Here is a 23,161-nt window from a genome sequence, read left to right as displayed (position 1 = left end):
CAAAGAACGCCGGGGCGAATGAGGAGGAAACGTTAGGAATGGGAAGGGTTTTGGTGCACATCAAAGAGCAGGAATTCACGCGAAGAAAGGGCGTGATGGCCCAGAAGAATCACCTGGGCCGTCCGGGGCTTCCCCGCAGTGCCCTCCCCCGCCACCAACAGCAGCTGGCCCCAGGCGGGAGAAGCCTTGGGAAGGGGCGCTGGTACCCGCTCGCTTTCTCTTGGGAAAGCAACCTAAGCCAGAGCCCGGGAAGGCAGCGGCCGAGCAGATGGGGCCGGAAACCACAGCTCCGCCCAGCCCACCTGGGAGTGTGGGGCGCCAGCTGGGGGGAGGTGGGGAACAGGTAGTCGACCCTCCCGAGCCAGGTTGGGCATTATGGTCGCGACCCGTGAAACGGTGCAGACCGACCGAGACATGTGGGTCCCCAAGGGCTGAGAAGCGCAGCCTCGGCGGCTTTACACGGACGCCACACAGGGGAGGGGGCGCCCGGCTCGCCGCGCAGGCGCAAGGGGGTGCTCGAGCGCGTGCGGCGCAGGGCGGGGGGTGGGCGCGAGCGTGTGGGAGTGCACGTGCGGGTCCCTGGCAGCTGCTGCCTCCCAGCCTCCGACGCTGCCCCTCCCCTCTCCCTTTCCTGTCTCTATCATGCCCCTTCCGCATTGGCTGCCAGCGCCCTGACGTCAGGGCCGACCGCTGGAGCGGATTGGGCGGACGGGAGAGTTCGGGAATCCGGCTCCCAATTCTCGCCCACCAGTTACTCTGGCAACAAGGCAAGCAACACCGGTGAGTGAAGGGGAGCCGAGGTGAACGCTGCGCCTCGGTCCCTCCCACCTCCGGACAATCGCCGAGTCCCCTTCGGTCGCGGCGCAGCTCGCTGCCTCCCCGCTTTCCTCCCAGGGCTCTTCCTGTCCCGGGAACCAGGCGTCCTGCCCTCGACCTTCCCTACAGTCTTCTGGCCCTCCGCTGTCTCTAACCTCCACCCCCCAGTGTCATAGCATAAGCTGCAGCAAACAGGAAGCGAATCTACGTCGCTTAGCAACCGCCCCGCGTGCCCCCCTCCCCACTATTTACCCCTGCCCGGAGAGGTGGAGATTGAGAGAGTCCCCAGCCTCCTCCCCATCTTCTGCGCTGCGACCTCCTGCCCACAATTTCCTGTGAGGGGGCCCAGATGACAGGAAGTCAAGTGGGGGCCTCAGCCCACCTTTCCCTCGGACCGGGGCGGGGGGCTTCACTACTTTCACGGTCACATCCCCCACCCGCACTCCCAGCTGCCCTGGGTGCGCGTCTCGCCCTCGCCATCTTGTGGCTACGTTGGGAAGGTTCCGCACCGAGAAGCCGTGCGGGGCGCGCGAGGGCTCGGGAACGGCAGAGTGGGAGCAGAACTAGGGATGAGGAGGCTAGCGAGGCGAGACGGAGTGAAGGGGAGGCGCAGTGGGGGGAATGGGATAGAGGCGAAGGCTGCCGCTGGGAGGCTCTCGGGGCCGCTGGTGGGAAGGTCAGGCTGAGGCTTCTACACCTACCCGCGCAGAGAACTGGAGGGAGACTTTAAGTAGCCCTGGGACCGGGACACACCCAAGTCTGACCCATCTGACCTTACTGGGCCATGGCATTGGCCTGTCTGCAAACTCTGCCCTTTAGTCCTGCCCTTCAGTGAGGACCGCCGCGCCTCGCCCCGCCCTGGAGTCGGGAAGGGGAATCCCAGCCCAAGGGGAACGGGGAGTCCTTTCAGGCCCCTCTGGACATCTGGAACCTGAGACATCTGCCTCCCAGTTCTTCCTCCTTCCCCGCCGTACTCTCTTCTAGGGGACCCATGACCTTCGCCCCAGTCTTCTTCCCAGTGCCCTTCCCAAGACCCAAACGTCCATCCCCAGCTCTGCCCCTCCAGAGACTCAGGCGTCCTGCCCCGCAGCACGGGGAAGGTTTCCCTCTTTCCAGACGTCCTCCCGGCTCCCCGTTACCTGGTTCTGGGGGGGGGGTCCCAGGTGTTCAGGCTCCCCAAGGTATCCCAGGGGGTCGAGCGGCCCCCCCTTCTCCCAGGCCGGGGCTGGGGGGGCCGCTCCGCCCAGTGGCGCAGTTGGATTTTCCAACACAAACACCCGCACCCCCGCTCCCCAGCCCCGCCCCCTTCTCGTGGTCCCGCCCCTCCTCGCGCTCAAGTCCCCTTCTCCGGCTCCGCCCCGTCTTCTGCCGGTCCCGCTAGCTTCAGGGCGGGTGCCGACTAGGATGCCGGGTGCGGGGTGGAGGGTTCAGGGTGCAGTGTATGGGGTTCAGCCGTGATCCCTGCCTGACAAATCTCTACCCCATTTGGATCACGCGCCCTTCTAAGGTAAGCCCCGGCCCGCCCACTGATGTCCTGCCCAGAGACTTAAGCCACAGCCTCTTCTGGCGGCTCCACCCTGCCCATTCGTTCAGAGCCACGCCTCCGTTCCTCTCCAGGCCGCCCCACCTCCCTTATTTCTTTCCCCGTCCAGTAGCACCTCCCCAGTAGCTCTGTCCTCTGTGAGGCTCGGGCTTCCTCCCTCCCCAGACCCTCACCATTGCATTGAGAGACTTAAGGCTTGTTGTCGCGGGTGTTTTACAGCACTGAGCTTCAATACAACTTTCACTTTTATGGCTAACACGGCTAGGTATTTCCAGGGCCACATCACACAAATTCGGCCAAGGTCAAAGTCTGAGTGAGGTCCCGCCTCAGTCCTAGGTGCAACATCTGTCTGAGCTCCTGGAGTCCCCTACCCTCTCTCAAGCGGAGAAGGGAAGGAGGTCTCAGCTGTCCAGGCTCATGAGTAGAGCAGTACCCCTCTTGATCCAATGATCAGATGTCATGGCCCCAGACCGCAGGTCAATGCCGATGACAAAGGAGGCTCGGTCTGAGCTGCCTGCCCGGTTGGGATAGTAATAGCAGGGGCAGGAGTACATGCCTGGGGGAAAGGAGAGGAGGAGTCAGATCCTTGGAGCCTCCGGGAGAGCAGGGCAGGAGCGGGTGTGGGATGGGCTGGAGTAGAGAATGGGTTAGGTTCCAAACTAGGGACTGGGCAGGCAGGTCCTGCCTGGGGAGCTGTCCCACCCTTGGCGCTCTTCTTGCGGCTCTCTGCAGGCCGGAAGTGGATCGTGGGCATGAGGCAGACAAGCTGCATGGGCTCTGCCTCCACCAAGCAGGAGTTCTTCCGGTCCCAGCCAGCACCTTCCAGGTACAGGCCCCGGACCCAGACACCATCCTGGGGAGAAATGGGAGCAGGTCTGGGAGAAGCTAGACTTCAGTTGCCGGCGCCCCTGGCCTACTCCCTCTCTCCTCCCTTCTTGTCCAATTATTTCCCATTTTTGCTCAGAGCCTCAAGCACAACTGGCTCCCACCTTAGGGGGATACACTAGGTTGCTGTCATCCACAGTGGAAACGATAAACTCCCAGGAGAGGCTGTCCACTGAAACCTGGGGGTTGAAGGTGAGAATAAGGGAGGACCCCGAAGAGGAGAACACATACATGGCCCCAGCAACATCCCCCTCACACTTTGCATATTGCTCACATTGTTTTGGCGAGCTGAAGACTGCAGCACAGCAGTGAGGAAGCCAGTGGGAAAGGTGAAACCAGACAACCAGAAGATCACAGGAGGCCGGGCCCGGCTGGCCCACAGCTCAAACTGCTCCACACGCATGGCCAAGTCCCGGGTCCAAGCAGCCAATGGCTTTTGTGAGGGGTATGCCTGGGGAAGGAGTGCGTGTGTATTCATTCATTTAGCCATGGATTCGAATCCATATTATTTATTTTGAGACAGTTTCACTCTTGTCACCCAGGTTGGAGTACAGTGGTGCAATCTTGGCTCATTGCAACCTCCGCCTCCTGAGTTCAAGTGATTCTCCTGCCTCAGCCTCCCAAGTAGCTGGGATTACAGGCGCCCACCACCACGCCTGGCTAATTTTTGTATTTTTTAGTAGAGACGGGGTTTCACCATGTTGACCAGGCTGGTCTAAAACTCCGGAACTTAGGTGATCTGCCCGCCTCGGCCTCCCAAAGTGCTGAGATTGCAGGCGTGAGCCACCGCGCCCAGCCCAAATCCTTATTTTGAGCCACTGAAGCAGATATGAGAAGACTATGTGGTGTCAGCCCCTGTTCCCCAACTACAGGTGAACAAAACTCTCCAAAGCCGACTTCCAGGAAAGAGGCATACAATGACAGCTATTCACTAATAACAATAACTGCAGTAATATTAACCAGGTACCATTAACAAAGCACCTACTGAGTGGTATGCACAATTCTGGGAATCGTTGAAACATCCTTAGAGAGGTTAGTAATTTGCCCTGAGTAAGTCTGTAAGTTAATAAATTGTAAGAAGTCAGTCAATGAATGGCAGAGCCAGGTTTCAAACTTGAACCTATCTAACTTCAAAGTTTAGGCTCCCTACAGTTTCCTGTATGCCCACCTAGAACCAGGAGATTGGGGGGCACAGGATTGAGAGGGGAGCTCATTGTTGGAGAAGGATCAACAATGGTATAATCTTGCCTTTCCCCAGAGTGGAGGAACGTGGGCATCAAAGATGCAATTGAAAATCTCTTCCAGGCTTGTAGACATGACGATGAGCCCCTGGATGCCTTTCTCTAGGTCTGTCAGTGAGAACCTGAGCAGGATGAGGTGGAGTGTTAGAGATGGGGTGGGCCTGGGAACGTCATTCTAGCCAGAAGGCGAAGGCCTCTCCTCACCCCCTCCCATGTTCTGCAGAGTTCCCCATCCGTCTTACAGGATGGTCTGCATCAGTGTGTTATATCTCTGGATCTCCTGCAGAAGGACCACATTGAGAGGGGAGGGGTCGAGAGCTAGCAGTTTTTGGGTCCCCTCATAGTCGATCATTTCAGGGATCTTCTGCTTCACATCAGCGGCCAACTCAAGGACCTGAGCAGGGAGGAGCTCTTGAGTGTAGCCCCCTCTTCTCATCACTTACCCCCGCTACCCTGCCACAGGCCAGGCTCTTTCTACCTTCTCTTCCCGGGTCTGGCCTCCAGCCCTGGTGGGTGTAATCTGAGGTTGCAAGGAAAGCAAAGTATCAAAGAGGGTTCGTGCCTCAGTGATCTGAGAGGCCACATCAGCATTGGGGTGCTGGCCAAAGGCCTCAGGGGGGTCCATGCCAGGCAATAAACTGATGTATTCCTTGTAAGAAGCCAGGCTCCCATCCTTGGGGATGAAATAAGTCTCCAGTGCTGACAACCTAGGGAGTCATAGCATAATTACTGCCACATTATGGGACTCAGGCCTCAATGCCAGGCCAAGACCCCAAGCCTATGCATGTCCCATTTGTCCAGCCCCCTGCCCTGCTCCCCCTCCCAATCCCACAAACTCTGTCTTCTCCCAATCTCATGTCCTCTCCTCAAACATTTCCCCCACCCCTGATCCCGCCACCTGACTGGCTTGTGACCTCTGGCTCCCTGTCCAGTACCACCTCCCCCTCACCGGTAGAAGGGAATTGATAGAGACTGGTCACAGAAGTAATCATTGATGTAGGTGGTCAGCAGGCGCCGGTCCCAGTCATCTGTGACATGTCCACCATAGTTGACGCCGGCAATGAGGTACTTAAGTGCATCCCAAGGTGTCTCCTCGTACTCATCCAGATAGAGGCTCAGCAAGTTCTCTGACACCTAGGCATGGTCCCAACCCAAGCCCCCATTCCCACAGAGTTATGGCAGGAAATCTGCCAATGGGGCTTCAACACAGGTTTTCTGCCCATGGATAGTCCCACAGGGGAGCCATGGGGTAGGAAGTATGAGGAGAGAGGGCTGGGATGAGGACCCCTGGCTAATACAAACCTCAAAGTCAGAGTCATTGAAGCCATAGATTATGTTCCAGCCGAGCTGCAGGAACTTTTTGCGTTCAAGTAATACAGAGTGGAAGAAACAGAGTGAAAACAGCAGCTTCTTGTATTTGGCAGGTTTGGAGCAGCGGGAAAACTGTGGTTCTGACATTAGTTGGTAAAGACGTGTCATGTTGGCCTTTAGGCCCTGGGGACAATGAAATACAAAGATGGGGTGACATGCATCATACTCAGACCTGCCCCTAGCACCGCCATGTACAGTTGTGGAGGTTCTTCATTGCACAAAGGCACTGGCTGAAAGGATGAGTGGAGGCTGAAATGCAGCCCTTGATCTACGTGCCACAATCTGCATTCCTCCACAAGGCTGAGTGCCTTTCTCCAGTTCACAGACAGGAATTATATGGGCTTCCGGCAGCCCTGCCTTCTTGTCCCACTATTTTTTTTTTTTTTTTTTTTTTTTTTTTTTTTTTTGAGACGGAGTTTCGTTCTTGTTGCCCAGGCTTGAGTGCAATGCATGATCTCAGCTCCCTGCAACCTCCGCCTCCCGGGTTCAAGGGATTCTCCTGCCTCAGCCTCCAGAGTAGCTGTGATTATAGGCGCCCGCCACCATGCCTGGCCAATTTTTTGTATTTGTAGTAGAGACAGGGTTTCACTATGTTGACCAGGCTGGTCTCAAACTCCTGACCTCAAGCGATCCACCCGCCTCAGCCTCCCAAAGTGCTGGGATTACAGGTGTGAGCCACCGCACCCGGCCGTCCCACCACTTTTGATCCTCTCAGCCCTGATCTTCTCAGTGGTAGGTAGGCCAGCGCAATTTGGGGTGCCAGAAAATATGAACAAAGATAAATACATACACATGCAAATAACAAAAATGTACAGAATTGTGTGCAAAGTTTAGTGTAAATTGAAAAGCCCATAATATATCATCAAGGAGGGATAGTCTGTGTGACTGGCATTATTAGGCTCCATGAGCAAGCTGGGACTTGAACTAAGCCTTCCAAATGGAAAGGATATGACTAGGCTTGAGAGGAGAGTCTTGCTTTCCTGGAGATGGAAGGAGTTGAATAGAGGCACTGAGGACAGAATAAAGTGAGAGGAGGAGCCTGGCTGAAGTCAAGTGCAGGTGCTCAGGTGGGAAGAGGAGGGTCATGGATAGATGGAGATGCAATAAGAATAATGGATGTCAGGCTCATGCCTGTAACCTCAGCACTTTGGGAGGCTGAGATGGGCAGATCACGAGGTCAGGAGATCACGACCATCCTGGCTAACACAGTGAAACCCCGTCTCTACTAAAAAAAATACAAAAAACTAGCTGGGCGACGTGGCGGGCGCCTGTAGTCCCAGCTACTCAGGAGGCTGAGGCAGGAGAATGGCGTAAACCCGGGAGGCGGAGCTTGCAGTGAGCCGAGATCTGGCCACTGCACTCCAGCCTGGGCGACAGAGCCAGACTCCGTCTCAAAAAAAAAAAAAAAAAAAAGAAAAAAGAAAAAAAGAACATTACAGAATTTTATTAAAATAAAGAATAAATGGGCTGGGCGCGGTGGCTCAAGCCTGTAATCCCAGCACTTAGGGAGGCCGAGACGGGTGGATCATGAGGTCAGGAGATCGAGACCATCCTGGCTAACACGGTGAAACCCCGTCTCTACTAAAAATACAAAAAACTAGCCGGGCGAGGTGGCGGGCGCCTGTAGTCCCAGCTACTCCGGAGGCTGAGGCAGGAGAATGGCATGAACCCGGGAGGCGGAGCTTGCAGTGAGCTGAGATCCGGCCACTGCACTCCAGCCCGGGCTACAGAGCAAGACTCCGTCTCAAAAAAAAATAAATAAATAAAGAATAAATGGAGGCTGGGAACAGTGGCTCATGCCACCTGCAGTCCCACTGTGCTATGATTGTACCACTGCACTTCAACCTGGGCTATAAAGCAAGACCCTCTCTCTCTCAAAAAAAAGAGGAAAAAATGAATAAACAGAGAGATATACTTACAGATTAGGAGCTTCATTGTCCTAAGGATGTCAATTTTCCCCAAATTGATGAATATAATTTTTTTTTGTAGGACAAACGAATTCTAAAATTTATATTGGAAAATAAAAGGTCAAGAATAGCCTGAAGAAGAATAAAGTAAGAGGATGTGCCTTACCAGCTATCAAGAATTATTATAAAACTATATGGTAATTAAGACTAAAATACATTAGCATGGCACTGTGGGTTACACCTGTAATCCCAGCAGTTTGGGAGGCTGAAGCGGAGGACAGCTTAAGCCGAGGAGTCCAAGACCAGCCTGGCCAACATGGTGAAACCCACTCTCTACAAAAAAAATTAAAAATTAGCCAGAGTGGTGGCGCACACCTGTAAGGTGCGGGTGGGAGGATTGCTAGAGCCTGGGAGGCGGAGGTTGCAGTGAGCCAAGATGGTGCCAGTGCACTCCAGTCTGGGCCACAGAGCGAGACTCCATCCCAAACAAACAAACAAACAAAGACTAAAGTATTGATTCCAGGATAAAACAATTTGACCAATGAACAGAATAAAGGACCCTGAAACCCATACGTATATGGAAACATGATTGAAGGCTGAGCAGGCACTATGGATCAGAAAGGTGCTTTCGTAGTACTTGAGAAGTGATACTGGGAGAATTGGTTATCCAGGTAGAAATAAATAAAATTGGCTGGGCGCAGTGGCTGATGCCTGTAATCCCAACGCTTTGGAAGGCTGAGGTGGTTGGATCACCTGAGGTCAGAAGTTCGAGACCAGCCTGGTCAACATGGTGAAACCCCGTCTCTACAAAAAATAACAAAATTAGCTGGGCAGGGTGGCAGGTGCCTGTAATCTCAGCTACTCCAGAGACAGAGGCAAGAGAATCACTTGAACCCGGGAGGCGGAGATTGCCATGAGCTGAGATTACACCACTGCACTCCAGCCTGGGTGACAGAGCAAGACTCTATCTCAAAAAAAAGCAAAACAAAACAAAAACAAAAGAAAATTGGACCTCTACCTGATACCACGTCACAAAAGTGAATTCCAAGTGATTAAAAACTTAAATGTGAAAGTCAAATTATAAATTTTTTGGAAGGCAAGTATAGGAGAGTACTTTAACAATCTTAAAGTAAGCAAGGATTTCTTGAACAAGACAAAGGAGCACAAACCATTTAAAAAATGAAAGATAGCTAAATTCAACCTCATAAAAATTAAGAATTCTCTTCACCAAAAAACAGCATAAAAGAGAAGAGACAAACCACAAAACACATGACTGACAAAGGATTAGGATCTGGAATATACGAAGAACTACAAAATGCGAAGAACATCATGAATGAATGTCAAGCACATAATGTTGAATGTAAAAAGCAAGTTGCAGAGAAACATACATACAATGGTTGCATTAGCAATACACACGATAAAGCATTACAATAAAGAATCTAACTCCAGAGAAAAAGAAAAAAATTATAAAGAAAATGACAAATACAAGATTCAGAAGAGTGGTTTCCTCTGAGTAGGGAGGGAAAGTGATGAGACTGGGAAGAGGCACACCAGGACTTCAAAGAAAATGCTGGGATTTTTCTTTCTTAGAAGGATGATGGGCTGGGCGCGGTGACTCACGCCTGTAATCCCAGCACTTTGGGAGGCTGAGGTGAGCAGATCACCTGAGGTCAGGAGTTCGAGACCAGCCTGGCCAACATGGCGAAACCCTGTCTCTACTAAAAATGGAAAAATTAGCAGGGCTTAGTGGCACGCACCTATAATCCCAGCTACTCGGGTGCCTGAGACAGGAGAATTTCTTGAACATGGGAGGCAGAACCGAGGCTGCAGTGCAATGGCACAATCTGGGCTCCCTGCAACCTCCACTTCTAGCTGGGGTTATCATACCTGAACTCCATATCTCACCTTCCTGAGCTCAGGTGATCCACCTGTTTCAGCCTCCCCAAATGCTGGGATTACAGGTGTGAGCCACCACACCCGGCCTGAGCCACCATGCCTGGCCGAGACTCTTTCTAAAAATATATCCTGTCTCTAAACACAATCACATTCTAAGTCTTGGGGGTTGGGATAAAAAAGAGTATGAAACGAATGTGCTATTGTGGTGCTGGTGTGCCAAGAAGTGCTTTGTAATCTGATGGCAATTCGGAGCTGGAACTGACTTTGGTGCTGGTGCCAGAGATGGGATTAGAGTTGAAATAATGAAAAGGACAATTTCACCGGGCGTGGTGGCTCACGCCTGTAATCCCAGCACTTTGGGAGGCCGAGGCGGGCGGATCACGAGGTCAGGAGATCAAGACCATCCTGGCTAACACGGTGAAATTCTGTCTTTACTAAAAATACAAAAAAGTAGCCGGGCGTGGTGGTGGGCACCTGTAATCCCAGCTGCTTGGGAGGCTGAGGCAGGAGAATGGCATGAACCTGGGAAGCGGAGCTTGCAGTGAGCCGAGATCGGGCCACTGCACTCCAGTCCGGGTGACAGAGTGAGACTCCATCTCAAAAATAAAAAGAAAAAAAAAAAGAAAGAAAGGAAAGGACAGTTTCTCCAACAACTTGTGAAAGGAGAAAATGTAGAATGAGAAACGTTGGGCTAGGACTGAGGGTCCCTCCCCTCTTTGGCCCTCCCCTCTTAGTCCTTAGGTCAAGGTGTAAGTATTGCAATCTGGCCACAGGCAGAGGAAAAAGAAACACAGAAGTAATAAATGATATGTCAGAAGACAGTGGGGGAAGCAGGAGCGATGTGTCAGGGAGCCAGGGAAAGGGACAGTCAACTGTGGCAGCTGCCCCAAGTGGCCAAGGAGGATTAAGAATGATAAAAGGCACCCATGCGTGATTCAAACAGCTCTTATCTGTTGAGGATGATACATACTGGTTCATGTGCTTTTCACAGGGTGAGCAAAAAGGATTTTGATCTTGACTAAGAGCAATGAAAAGCTACTAAAATAGTTTAAGCAGGGGTGAGTGGGTGAAGCGCAGTGACACGGCAGGTTTTAGAGGGTGGTGATGATTGCATTTGGTGATGAGCTTGTGATACTGGAGATAAAAATTTCAGTAGAGTTGGAGGAAAGGAAGGGCAAAGAGGCAGGAAGTGTGACATTTGGAAGAGAATGTAAGGAAATGGTGGGAGGCAGGAAGGTTCTGAGGTATAAAAGAATGAATTTGGAGACCCAACTACCCAAACTCTGGCTCTGGAATACTTATCTACTCTTTCCGTATCTCAGTTTCCTATCTTTAAAATGGGGGGTAACAGTATTCACCTTGCATGATGTGTGTGTGCACGCACGCATATTAAACGAGTTAATAAACATAAACTTAGAACAGTGCCTGGCACATGACAATCCCTCAAGAAATGTTAGATATTACTATTGTGTTCTAGGAGTTTGGCACAAACAGAAGAGGAATGAGGTGGAATTTTTTGAGGACAATCAAATCGAAGCATGTTGTTGTTAGGTTGAGCCCTCTCTCTGGTGCTGGCAGGTGGTAAGGTGGACCAGATGGCCCTGCTGATGCTCTTTGTCTATGACCACATACCTTTGGTGGCTCTGTGGTCATCTTGATGCTGGCCTGCAAGATTGAGATAGGGAAGTCTGGGTGGGGGCTGGAGCTGAGCCAGAGGCGGAAGGATGGATGAGGGTCCTCCACCTGCAGCTGCTCCACCAGCTTGTCCAGATTAGGCATCCAAGACAGTGACAGGTGGCAGTTTGCCAGGAACACCCAATGTCCTGCAAGGAGATGCCAGGCTCAGTGGGAATCATTTCCTAAGCCCTGCCTGTCCTCATGCTTTCCACCTGGTATTGGGGCGGGGGTGCTAGCGGGGCCGAACACGCAGATCTGCCACTTCTGGGACCCTCTGTAGAAGTGGGAGGTACAGGGACAGTAGTGTGTTTGAGGTTGGCAGTTCTAAGGACAAGGACTGGGCTGAAGATGGGGGTGAAAGAAAGGATGGACACCAACCCTGAGTAACACCCTCTCGGAGGAGTCGGGCAGCGATAGGGGCCTGGCCCTGGCCCAGGGACAGGGCGTGGAAACGCTGGGCCATGCCTGTGTGCTCTGCCAGCTGGAGCAGGGCACTGGTGGGGTCCACACCAGGGGACAGGATGAACACAAGTGGGGATCGTGGGGTTGAATCCTCCATCACCTGCCAGAAGCACAGGTATAGCATCAGGCAGAAGGCCACGTGACCGAAGTGGGAGAGAGATGCAGGAGACTGAAACAGAGCTAGGAAGGCAGGAAAGACCCAGGGGCCGTGGAGACAAGGAAGCTGAGCCACCGACCAACTTCATATTCAGCACAGGCGGCTCGATGAAGCGGGAACCAAGGTTGGTGACGATGAAGGAGGTCACGCAGAAGGCCACGCGGTCCTGGCGCAGGGAGCGGACGATCAGCATCCGTTGCATTTCATTGCAGGCATTTTCCCACTCACCTGGGGACGAGGTGAGTCATTGCAGGGAGAGGGAGTGAGTCTGGAAGAGCGGGAAATCCAGACAACAGGGCACCTGCCGGGAATGTGCTCCGGGCCAGGAGGCCGGCACCAGCTGGGAGAGGGGATGGGGGACAATGGGAAGGGCAGGCATGCGGCTGAGTGGAGGGAAGCAGAAAGTGAGAGTGGGGTACAGATGCCTGGTACCTGGCAGCATTGCCTTCTCCGGGGCAGCATTGGTATACCACAGGTGCCAGTCACGAGGGTACTGCTCAAAGGAGTTCATGAGTCCGTGGAAGTTGGTCAGTTTGTCCAGCTCTGTGATGTTATCCCAGTAGGCATCTGCAAGCCAGCTAGTACACGGGTTGTCCATTTGGCCCTCCCGATCCAGGACCTGGTGGGAGTGGGGGAAAAAGAAAGGGATTGACTTGGGAATACTTCAAAAGAAGAGTGATCTTTTTCTCCTTTCTGTCTCTCTCTCTCTCTGTTTCTCTCTCTCTCAGTGGGAAAGCCAAAATGGAGGTTTTTTTGTTTTGTTTTTTCTTTTTTTTTTTTTTTTTTTTTGAGATGGAGTCTCATTCTTGTCACCTAGGCCAGAGTGCAATGGTGCAATCTCGGCTCACTGCAACCTCTGACCCCCAGGTTCAAGCTATTCTCCTGCCTCAGGCTCCTGAATAGCTGAGATTACAGGTGCACACCACCACACCCAGCTAATTATTGTATTTTTAGTACAGATGGGGTTTCACCGTGTTGACCAGGCTGGTCTTGAACTCCTGATCTCAGGTGACCCACCCTCCTCGGCCTCCCAAAGTGCTGGGGTTACAGGTGTGAGCCACCGCGCCCGGCCCAAAATGGGTTTTGTATGAGAGTGAAGAGATGAATACAGGGATCCTGGGGAATAAACGTGGGGGTCTAGGACTCAGACCCTGCCCTTAGCCCTCACGGTTCAAATTTAGGAAGCTGGCGCCCTCTGCTGGTTGCCTGGTAATAATGTCTCCAACCTAATGACTTCTTGGTAGCCTCGCCTTCATAGAAGCACAAACTGTTTACTCATCATTTGCTCACTCGCTTATTCATTCTTCTTAACAAACATTTATTGTTCGCCAACTATGCATTTTAATCATTGGGATGCATTACTGAGCAAAATGGAAAATATCTCTGCCCTTGGGGATTTTGTTTTCTAACATGGGATTGTGAACCCATGGGCAGACTATGAACCAAAAACGTAACAAATAAGTAAATTATCTAGTATAGCAAAGATGGCAGTGCTATGGAAAAATAGGATACTCTGAGGAGGGTAAGGGAGACTGGTTGTGTTGAGGGGGAGTTTGAAGTATAAATAAGAAGATCTAGGTCGCATTGAGGTGAGGTTTGAAGGAGATGAGAGACGGCCAGGTGCACATGCCGGGGAGTAGGCTTCCAGCAGAAGGCACAGCCACGCGAAGGCCCCGAGGTGAGACGTGCCAGGGGGGTTGGGGAGGGCAATGAGGCCTGCGTGGCTGGAGTGGAGTGGGGGCTGTGTGGTGGGAGGTGGCGCCTGCCACTGGGAGCCCATCACAATGGCATCCACTTTAAAAGGACCTCTCAGGCCCGGAAAAGTGGTTCACACCTATAATCCCAGCACTTTGGGAGGCTGAAGTGGGAGGATCACTTGAGCCCAGGAGTTCGAGATCAGCCTAGGCAACATGGTGGGACGCCGCCTCTACAAAAACTACAAAAATTAGCCAGGCGTGGTGGCACAGGCCTGTGGTCCCAGCTATTCCAGAGGCTAAGGTGGGAGGATGGCTTGAGCCTGGGAGGTCGAGGCTGCAGTGAGCCAAGATCACTGCCCCTGCAGTCCAGCCTGAGTGACAGAGTGTGACCTCTCTGGTTGCTGTGTTGAGAGTTTGGCGTGAGAGGCGGGAAGTGAAGGTGGGAAAAGTAAAGAAAATGTTGTCTAGGAGGGCGGGAGAGTGCAGCATGGTTGTCCAGAAGCCTTAAGGGCCTCCTTGGGGTTCATGATCATGGACTTAAAGCGTGTTCAGTCACTGTGGATGTGTTCTTCCCCGGCCATGTTCAGTGCACGGGCCACACAGGGACAGAGGGGCAGAGGAGCTGGATCTAGCCAGAGTGATAGATGCAACAGAGAGAGGAGGAAAACGGGGGTTGAGGAACCTGTGAGGGAGAGATTGTGAGGGCGACCATGGAACTCAGGCTAGGGAAGGAGTGCCTTGAAAGGCAGTAAAAAAGTGGCAAAATCAGGCCAATCTGTGGGTCACAGGTGAGACATGCCACAAAGCCCAGCCTGTGCTGGGTGCAAGGGGGCGCATAGCAAGTCACCTCCGCAGCCCCAGGGAGCTCACCATGCACCTGATGCTGGCCTGGATTTTCTCAGCTCACTCACTGATGCCGTGGGCCTGACCCTCTGGGTCTGGAGTCCTTGACACACTTGACCTTGACCATCCCCAACCTTGACCATCTCATCCTGGGATGTGCTCTCTGCCCAACTCACCACACCCCCACGTAGAAAGAAGTTGTATTCATCCATGTTGAGCTTGCCAGAAGTCTCCAATATTTTGGCACACATATGAAAACTGAATAGTAGTTTGTGGCGTTCAAAAAGGGTACGGCAGGTGTACCTGCGAGAAAGGCAGGGAGGATGGAGGCACAGGATGGAATGGGGGCTGATGCTCCACACAAATGCTATGATCCCACTACCACACAGCCTCACACAGAGGACCTCACCAGCCTCTAATCCTAACCTCCTGGAAACAGCCAAGGACTCAGGAGCCTAGAGATAATAATTTCCCAGAGTTCACTTATTATTATTATTATTACTTTTTGAGACTGAGTTTCGCTCTTGTTGCCCAGGCTGGAGTGCAATGGCACGATCTTGGCTCACTGCAACCTCCACCTTCCAGGTTCAAGCAATTCTCCTGCCTCAGCCTCCCGAGTAGCTGGGATTACAGGTGTCCATCACCACGCCTGGCTAATTTTTGTATTTTTAGTAGAGACAGGGTTTCACCAGGTTGGCCAGGCTGGTCTTGAACTCCTGACCTCAGGTGAGCCGCCCACCTCAGCCTCCCAAGGTGCTGGGATTACAGGAGCGAGCCAACGTGCCCAGCCATTCACTTATAATTAGTCATTCAGTTCCATTAAAAAAACAAACATTCATTTTTCCCCTACTATCTTGCCAGGCATTCTGCTAGGTTCTGAAGACACAAAGATGAATAAGCCGCAGTCTTGGAGAGGACAGAGAGGGTATTGGTTATGATGTCCCTGCCTGCTGGACTCAGGGAATGTTTCCGAGAGGAGCTGCTCCAAGGTGCGGCAGAGTTTTCCGGTGACATGGGAGAGGCAGAGAGGTCACAGCATCAGCAAAAGCATGAGATGGGCACAGCATGCAGGGCAGTCAGGGATGCTCAGGCACCCAGTGCCAGGTGGGAAAGGTGAGGCTGAGGCAGGAGAAGGCCAGGTCATGAGGGCTTTCGTGGGCCACCGGGATCAAGCAACCAACCACTGGCAGTCAGACCCGGGAAGCAGCATGGTCGGATTTGCTCAGGTGGGCAATGCAGGAGGGTAGGTTGAGAGGGACAATGGGTAGAGGCAGGAGGACCTCTAGGAGACCATTGTGCAACTCAGAAAAAAGGATCACCAGGGCCAGAACTAAGGTACAGCCAAGCAGTGGGAAGATGGGGAGGGAACAGTTTGCAGAAATATTCATGAACAAAACCCGGTGACTGCTTTGAAAGGGAAGAGTCAAGGTTAGCTCCCAGTTTTTGCCAGGCATGGTGGCTCACGCCTGTAATCCTAACACTGTGGGAGACCATGGCAGGAGGATCCCTTGAGCTCAGGAGTTGGAGACAAGCCAGGGCAACATAGGGAGACCCTGTCTGTACAAATAAAAATTATAAAAAATAAAGGATAACTCCCCATTTCTGGCTAGGGTGACTGGGTCGTGGGCGTTGGTGCCATCCAAGGATGAGGAACCTGAAGAGGGAAGAGAATGAGTTGGACCTGAAGCGAGTTGAGCTTGAAGGGTCTGTGGGACATCAGGGTAGAGAAGTCCAGTTCCTTGCTGCTCAACTGTGATCCACAGACCAGGAGCAGTGGCAGCCCCTGGGAGCTTGCTGGAGTTGCAGAACCCCAGGCCCCACCCCAGACCTGCCAAATCCCAACCGGTATTTTCACAAGATTGCCAGTGTGCTACCTGCCCGTTAACGTTTGGACAGTGCTGGTATCACCAACAGTTGTATAGACAAGTCCAGTGCTCAAGGGAGGGCTACAGACAGAAGATGGGGAATCATCGGCCCACAGGTGATGGTTAAGCCATGAGAGCCAGGAGCTACCGGGAGGACATGTGCCGAGGGACAGCAGCAGGCTGAGAGCCGCAGCGCGGGAAAGCATGAAGGCGCAGTGGCCAGAAGAACCATGGCCGCTCGGCCTCTGGGCTGGGGCATACTGGGGGCACCCTCAGACCTGTAGACAGCGTAGGTGTGGTAATCGTTCAGATAGTCAATGCGGTCCTCCAGCTTATTGCTGCGGTGGCTCTTGTCGATGCTGAGGATGAAGAGGCTGATGTAGGCATCCAGTGAGAACTGGTACATGGGGTCGATGCAGCCCATATCATTGAGCACGAAGAACAGGATTGATGCCCGCTGGGCACATGGGCGGTAAGCCTGCCAGCGGGGGAGTGGAATCAGGGCCACTGAGGGACATGGCAGGGAGCAGGGGCTCAGGGAAGGAGGGGTCTCGAGCCGTCATGATGGAGTTGCATCTTGGATGGCTGGTGGGAGGCAGGGCTGGAGGGCCAGGAGCTTACCTCCCGGGCCAAGTCAATGTTGATCTCTGTGGTCTCACTGGTCTCCAGCTGCTCAGTCACCTCTGTGGCCGTGATCTTGGAGGTCTGCAGCGTGTTCACCAGCTGCACGTCATCCAGCAGGGAGCCGGTGGCCTCATTCAGCAGCCTAGGGGGAGGCCCAGAGGCACATGGAGCAAGGGGTTAGGGGGACCAGGCTCCCTGGGATGCTGTCGTGCCTGGGGTAGACTGGGTGGAGGCTGGCTGGGAGTAGACCTGTGGGGCAGTGGGAGGGGGAGGCAGGGCCTTACCGCAGGATCTCATCCTCCAGCTCCTTGAGCTTCCTCTTGCCAGCCGCGATGTTGATGACCAGTGAGTCCTTCTGCTCCTCCAGCTCAGGCCGCTCCTTCCTCACCACGATGCCCAGCAGCTGGGCCTCCAGGCCCTGGGGCATCAGCACTCACAGTGAGGGGCTCTCACCCCTTTGACCTTCACCTTCCTCATCCCTTTCCACCTCGAAAGACCCGTCATCCTCAGCTGCCCAACACAAGCTTATGCCTTTTCTCAATCCTTCCCAATTCTTCCTGCTTCACCCTAGCTCAGTCTGGACCTCAGCCTGCACCCACCTGTTCTTTAACAGCAAAGTTAACGATGGTGGTCTTGGCTGAGGTCTCTGGGCTGTAGTGGGGGTTGGAGAGCTTGGTGGTGATGTAGAAACGGAAACTGGTATTGTATTCCACCTCCTTATCGCCAATGCGCATCAACAGCCGACCACCTGCATCCACAGAAGGGTCAGGGGCAAGGACTCCATGTGACAGGTACCGGCTAACCCGTCCCCCACCGGCATCCAGGGGCAGTGACTCGGCCTGTCCTAAGGCCCCAGCCCAGGGCTGTCTGAACAGAGGGACAGGTAAGAACAGGACACAGTCAGAGAGCCAGTCCTTCCCTCCCTGGCATCCCACTCGGCTGGTCTTGGGGACTTGTCCTGACCGATTCGGGCTACAGATTTGTTGAGCACGGGGTTGAGTGTGGGGTCCAGATATTCCTGCACATTCTGAAGTAGCACAGGGTATCCAAACTGAATGGCGTTTTCTAGGATTCGCAGGTAATCGCTCATCTGCAGGTCAATGATCTTCAGGCCCTAGAGAGCAAGGGGGAAGGTGAAGGAACACTGCGGGAGAGGTGGGGCCTCAGGAAGAGGGGGACTAATCCGGCCCCCCAGCCTCACACCTGGCCTCCTTCCATGTTCTTAATCCATTTCAGGGCCTGGGCCTGAGGGTCGATCATCAGTGCCCACCTGGAGGGGGAGTACAGGTCAGAGGCGAGGCCCTCTCTCCCACGCCGCCCCCACGCCCGGCAGCACCTTACCTGTTGCCTCGGGTGACGATGATGCCGTTCTCCGTGGAGAAGGCATCTGAGGGCAACCCTTGGATGTTCCAGTCCCGGACTTTGGTAGGATTGGACAGGAAGTTATCAATGGCGAAGGAAGGGGAGCAAGGAACCTGAAGCTCCCAGATCTGAGGAGAGAAAAGCCCCAAGCTTTAACTTGAAGAGCTGAGCCCAGCAGCCCCTGCGTCTTCACGGTATCTCTTAATATTTCCAGAGGTCCTGCCCCCAGCCCTGGTTTCGGAGCTCGCTTATACCTGAGCCCCATCTCACCTTCCGGATCCAGATTTGGTTGACAATCTCATCCCGGTAGTTGGTCAGGAAAGGTCCCATGTAGGACAGGAAGGCAGCTGCCAGGAGACAGTCCCCCACCAGGTAGCCCAGGTCCTCCTCCAGGCCCTGGCGGACAGGAGGGAGGGTAAGCCTGCCTGGGCCCCCGCACTCTGGGAGACTCTTGGAATGCTTTTGAAGGCACCCTCCTCTGGACACTGTCTAGTTCAAAGAGGTTCTTTCCTTCCCCTAAACCTTTGCGTCCTAACAACTCTAGCCTGGTTCTAATTACTTTCGAGTTCTCTATCTCTAATGGCAATGTTTACATTCTGGTGATAAGGCCCAACCCTTTTGCAAAGCCAGGAGCTCACTGAGAGCAGAAACACGATGTGCCATGTCTGTTTTCTATCTGGTCGGTGGGCTACATCAAGAGTCTTTGTGTGTGCTTCACAGCCCTATCCAAACACTGAAGCAGATCCCTAATGGTGCTAAAAGCCTTTCCTTCCATTGCTCTCACCAAAGGTGTGCAGGGGGAGGGGAAGAGCTCCCACACCTCAGTTCTTAGAGTTCCCTATACCCAGGTGTCCCGGTTTTCCCTGACTGCCCCTCAAGCTAAAAGGGATGGGTCTCTTGGAAGTGGTGAGCAGAGGGAAAGGACACCAGGTGGTATAGTCGATCTCACCTGGACTGTCTCCTCCCATCTGGCCTTCTCGCCTGCCAACCCCGACACCAGCATCCCGGCTCGCTCCAGCTTCAGCTCCATCTCTTCGGACTTCTTGCGAAGCTCCTCCTTCTGTGCCAGCTTCTCGTCGTACTGTTTCTTCAACATCTCCAGTTTCTCAGCTACCTGGGAGAGATTGGAGTACAGCGCATCAAACACAGGGCTTGCAGCCAGATTGTTCTCGTTCACTTCATGACTCTGCCATTTTGTAGCTTTGTTAAATTAATCTCTTTGAGCCTCAGTTTCCTCATGTTGTAAAAGAATACCTACCCTATAGGGTTGTCATGAAGAGTAAATTGAGATAAAATACATGTGATGAGGTGAATTTTCTTCCCCTTCCTTCCACCACCCTTTCCTAGAAACCAGAAACTACGTGGTAGTTTCTGGGTAGCTGGGTAGGGGGCAGAGACCTCTTAAAGCATAATAAAACCACACAAGAGGCAGGTGGCTCACGCCTGTAATCCCAGCACTTTGGGAGGCCGAGGCGGGCGGATCACCTGAAGTTGGGAGTTCGAGACTAGCCTGATCAACATGGAGAAGCCCCGTCTCTACTAAAAATACAAAATTAGCTGGGTGTGGTGGTGCATGCCTGTAGTCCCAGCTACTCGGAAGACTGAGGCAGGAGAATCGCTTGAACCCGGGAGGCAGAGGTTGGGGTGAGCCAAGATCGTGCCATTGCACTCCAGCCTGGGCAACAAGAGTGAAACTCTGTCTCAAAACCAACAAACAACCATACAAGATAGATTAGCAAGGGAAGTCCAGACAGCACATAAATGACTGCCACTCCATGCTAGAGGCCATACCTAAGGTGGAACCTTGAAAAGGGAAGAAAAAGCGAGAAATGAACCCAAAAGCTGTTAGAGGGAGACTCCATTCGAGACAAAGGGCTGGCTGAGTGTGGTGGCTCATGCCTGTAATCCCAATACTTTGGCAAGCCAAGGCAGAAGGATCACTTGAGGCCAGGAGCTTGAGACCAGCCTAGGCGACATGGTGAGACCCCACCTCTATTCAAAAATAGAAAATAAGAACCAAAATAAAAAGACAAAGGACCAAGTCCAAGGTCCCACACTAGAGATGGAGGCCTGGGCAGAGCTTTGTATACTAAAGAAACTCCTCTCAAGGCATTGCCACCTGTGGACTCTGTTGAGGTTGGAATGAATATATATATATATATATTTTTTTTTCACTGAAATCTGAAGGAGAGAACTGATAGAGCCTTGTCCCAAGATCTGTATATGTGTATGATCCTGTATGTATATCTGACCGGCCAACAGCAGTGCCTGGATACAGACTGTATCACTGTCCTCTTCATCATGAGGAATATGGGGTGGGGGGTTACACATAGCATTTACATGATACATGTTCCCTTTCCTGCTGCCACCTCACTGGGAAAGGCAGCCCACAATCGTGGAAATAGTTCCACTACTAGAAAGTAGAAGTAGCTCTGCTTTAACTGAGTGATTCTGGTAAGTTTCAACCTTTCGGAGCCTCGCCAGGGTTGCTGTGGGTAAGGGTGATGTGGGCTGTGGCATGGTGTGAGGCACACAGCAAGCAAGCCCTACCTGGCCCAAGCACTTGGAAATGGGAGAGATCACTCTCCAAAAAATATTCTTTAAAACAACGTGGAGGGCCAGGTGCGATGGCTCACGCCTGTAATCCCAGCACTTTGGGAGGCCAAGGCAGGCAGATCACGAGGTCAGGAGTTCGAGACCACCCTGACCACTATGGTGAAACCCCGTCTCTACGAAAAATACAAAAATTAGCCAGGCATGGTGGTGGGCGCCCGTAGTCCCGGCTACTCGGGAGGCTGAGGCAGAAGAATCGCTTGAACCCGGGAGGCAGAGGTTGCGGTGAGCCGAGATCCCGCCACTACACTCCAGCCTAGTGACAGAGCAAGACTCCAGCTAAAGAAAAAAAAAAAAAAAAAAAAAGTGGAGATTCAAAGTATCACTTTCCAGGGAGTCTCTGAATCTGCTGTGATTCTGGGGGCTGCCCAAAAAAATAAAAGCAAGTAAAAATAAAGTGTCACCTTCCAAGAACACAATGGCTTATAGGTTCAGCCTTGGTAGTGACCTGATAGACACCATTAACACCTAAAGAAAGAAGGTATCCCTCAGGAGGCACATGCTCATCTGGCCACTCAGAGGAACACTTGCTGGGAGCCAGCGGGGGTTGCGCCCCAACCCCACACGTGGGTGTCGGGTCTAACCCTGAGGGAGCCGATGCTTCAGGGATCTTTGCTCCAACACCTGCCAGTCACCAGGATCATGTGATCCAGTTGGGCCCGCCCTCATCACCAACATTCTAACTGTAATTTCACTTCCTGTGGAGATTTGTCAACAGGGAGGCATCCAGGCTGCTCGATAGTTCTTTTCATTTTGTTTTGTTCGTTTCTCTTATTTTTTTTTATAGACAGTTTTTTTATTATTATTATTATACTTTAAGTTCTAGGGTACATGTGCACAACGTGCAGGCACATATATATACTTGTGCCATGTTGGTGTGCTGCACCCATCAACTCGTCAACAGTTATTTTTTTAATAGACAGTTTTTTTTTATGGACAGTTCTATGTTTCATTATTTATTTTATGTGCAGTGGTGGTGTTGTCATTGTTTATTTCTTATACAAGAAATACATGTGGCCGGGTCTGGTGGCTCATGGCTGTAATCCCAGCACTTTGGGAGGCCGAGGTGGGCAGATCACGAGGTCAGGAGTTCGAGACCAGCCTGGCCAATCTCTCTCTTTTTTTTTTCTCAAAAAAAAAAAAAAAGAAAGAAAGAAAAGAAAAGAAATACATGCACGAGATTAAAACCTAAATGACGTAAAAGAGGTTACAGGAAAAGTAGCATCTAGACAATCTTTCCCACAGCCAGACTTCTTCCTCTGAGGCAAACTACTTTGTTTGTTTATTTTGAGACGGAGTCTCGTTCTTGTCACCTAGACCAGAGTGCAATGGCACAATCTTGGCTCACTGCAACCTCTGCCTCCTGGGTTCAAGCGATTCTCCTGCCTCATCCTCCTGAATAGCTGGGATTACAGGTGTGCACCACCACACCTGGCCAATTTTTGTGTTTCTAGTAGAGGTGGAGTTCACCATGTTGGCCAGGCTGGTCTCAAACTCCTGACCTCAGGTGATCCTCTGGCCTCGGCCTCCCAAAGTACTGGGATTACAGGTATGAGCCACCGTGCCCAACCATGGCAAACTACTTTTTAACCACTTTTCTTTTTATTTATGCTGGTTGTTACTTCCATATCTCTGAAAAATATGCGTATGCCTCTATTTTTAAAGTATGCTAATCTCTTTGGAGCTTTAAATTTTTAAAAATTATTATGAAAACTTTTAAACCTAGAAACACCCATCAGCTAGATTTCACAGTTAGCATTTTGCTATATATATTTCATCTACTTGTTTTTTGCCAAAGTATCTTAAAGTAAATTTAAAACTCATGAAATCTCAAGCCTAAATACTTCATAACACATCTCTAAAAGTAATAATAATAAGGACATTTTTCTGCATAACTACAACACTATTACACTTAATAAAATCTTTGTCATATCTCAGAAAATAATTTTTACTACCTGTGATTTTTTTTTTTGAATAGTGAATATATTTACATAAATCAAAATCCAAAAGGAACAAAAGTGCATATGGTGAAGGGGAAGTCTTCCTGCCATTCCTGAGCCTGGTCCCAGACCCTGCCCTAGTTTCCCATGTAGCTTTCTAGAATAGTCCATGCACAGAATTGTTTATATATAAAGAAAACAAGCACGGTGAAGGCAGGGACTTGTTCACCACTGAATCCTTAGACCTAAAATAATGCCCAGC

The 23,161-nt window shown here is 52.0% G+C and overlaps 1 protein-coding gene across 1 annotated transcript in view; it reads right to left on the bottom strand.

Moving 5' to 3' along the window:
* Positions 1-2,310: 2,310 nt before the first annotated feature.
* The window catches only part of DNAH2 (dynein axonemal heavy chain 2), a 121,963-nt gene continuing 101,112 nt past the window's right edge, over positions 2,311-23,161 (bottom strand). The window contains exons 66-88 of the mRNA XM_037987835.2: positions 19,296-19,460; positions 18,617-18,742; positions 18,326-18,474; positions 18,188-18,254; positions 17,948-18,098; positions 17,584-17,732; positions 17,269-17,402; positions 16,982-17,126; positions 16,639-16,838; positions 14,672-14,798; positions 12,388-12,574; positions 12,035-12,183; positions 11,715-11,898; positions 11,292-11,482; positions 5,788-5,979; positions 5,435-5,619; positions 4,964-5,192; positions 4,728-4,879; positions 4,493-4,607; positions 3,519-3,695; positions 3,349-3,423; positions 3,062-3,212; positions 2,311-2,915 (exon numbers count right to left, since the gene is read on the bottom strand). Of these exons, the coding sequence (XP_037843763.1) occupies positions 2,761-2,915; positions 3,062-3,212; positions 3,349-3,423; positions 3,519-3,695; positions 4,493-4,607; positions 4,728-4,879; positions 4,964-5,192; positions 5,435-5,619; positions 5,788-5,979; positions 11,292-11,482; positions 11,715-11,898; positions 12,035-12,183; positions 12,388-12,574; positions 14,672-14,798; positions 16,639-16,838; positions 16,982-17,126; positions 17,269-17,402; positions 17,584-17,732; positions 17,948-18,098; positions 18,188-18,254; positions 18,326-18,474; positions 18,617-18,742; positions 19,296-19,460 (3,555 nt within the window). The 3' untranslated portion in view covers positions 2,311-2,760. The remainder of the gene's footprint in view (positions 2,916-3,061; positions 3,213-3,348; positions 3,424-3,518; positions 3,696-4,492; positions 4,608-4,727; positions 4,880-4,963; positions 5,193-5,434; positions 5,620-5,787; positions 5,980-11,291; positions 11,483-11,714; positions 11,899-12,034; positions 12,184-12,387; positions 12,575-14,671; positions 14,799-16,638; positions 16,839-16,981; positions 17,127-17,268; positions 17,403-17,583; positions 17,733-17,947; positions 18,099-18,187; positions 18,255-18,325; positions 18,475-18,616; positions 18,743-19,295; positions 19,461-23,161) is intronic.

Source organism: Chlorocebus sabaeus, chromosome 16, assembly GCF_047675955.1.
Source record: "Chlorocebus sabaeus isolate Y175 chromosome 16, mChlSab1.0.hap1, whole genome shotgun sequence".
NCBI lineage: Eukaryota > Metazoa > Chordata > Mammalia > Primates > Cercopithecidae > Chlorocebus > Chlorocebus sabaeus.
Note: the sequence above shows the minus strand (reverse complement) of the source record. Positions and strands in the feature narration are given on the sequence as shown.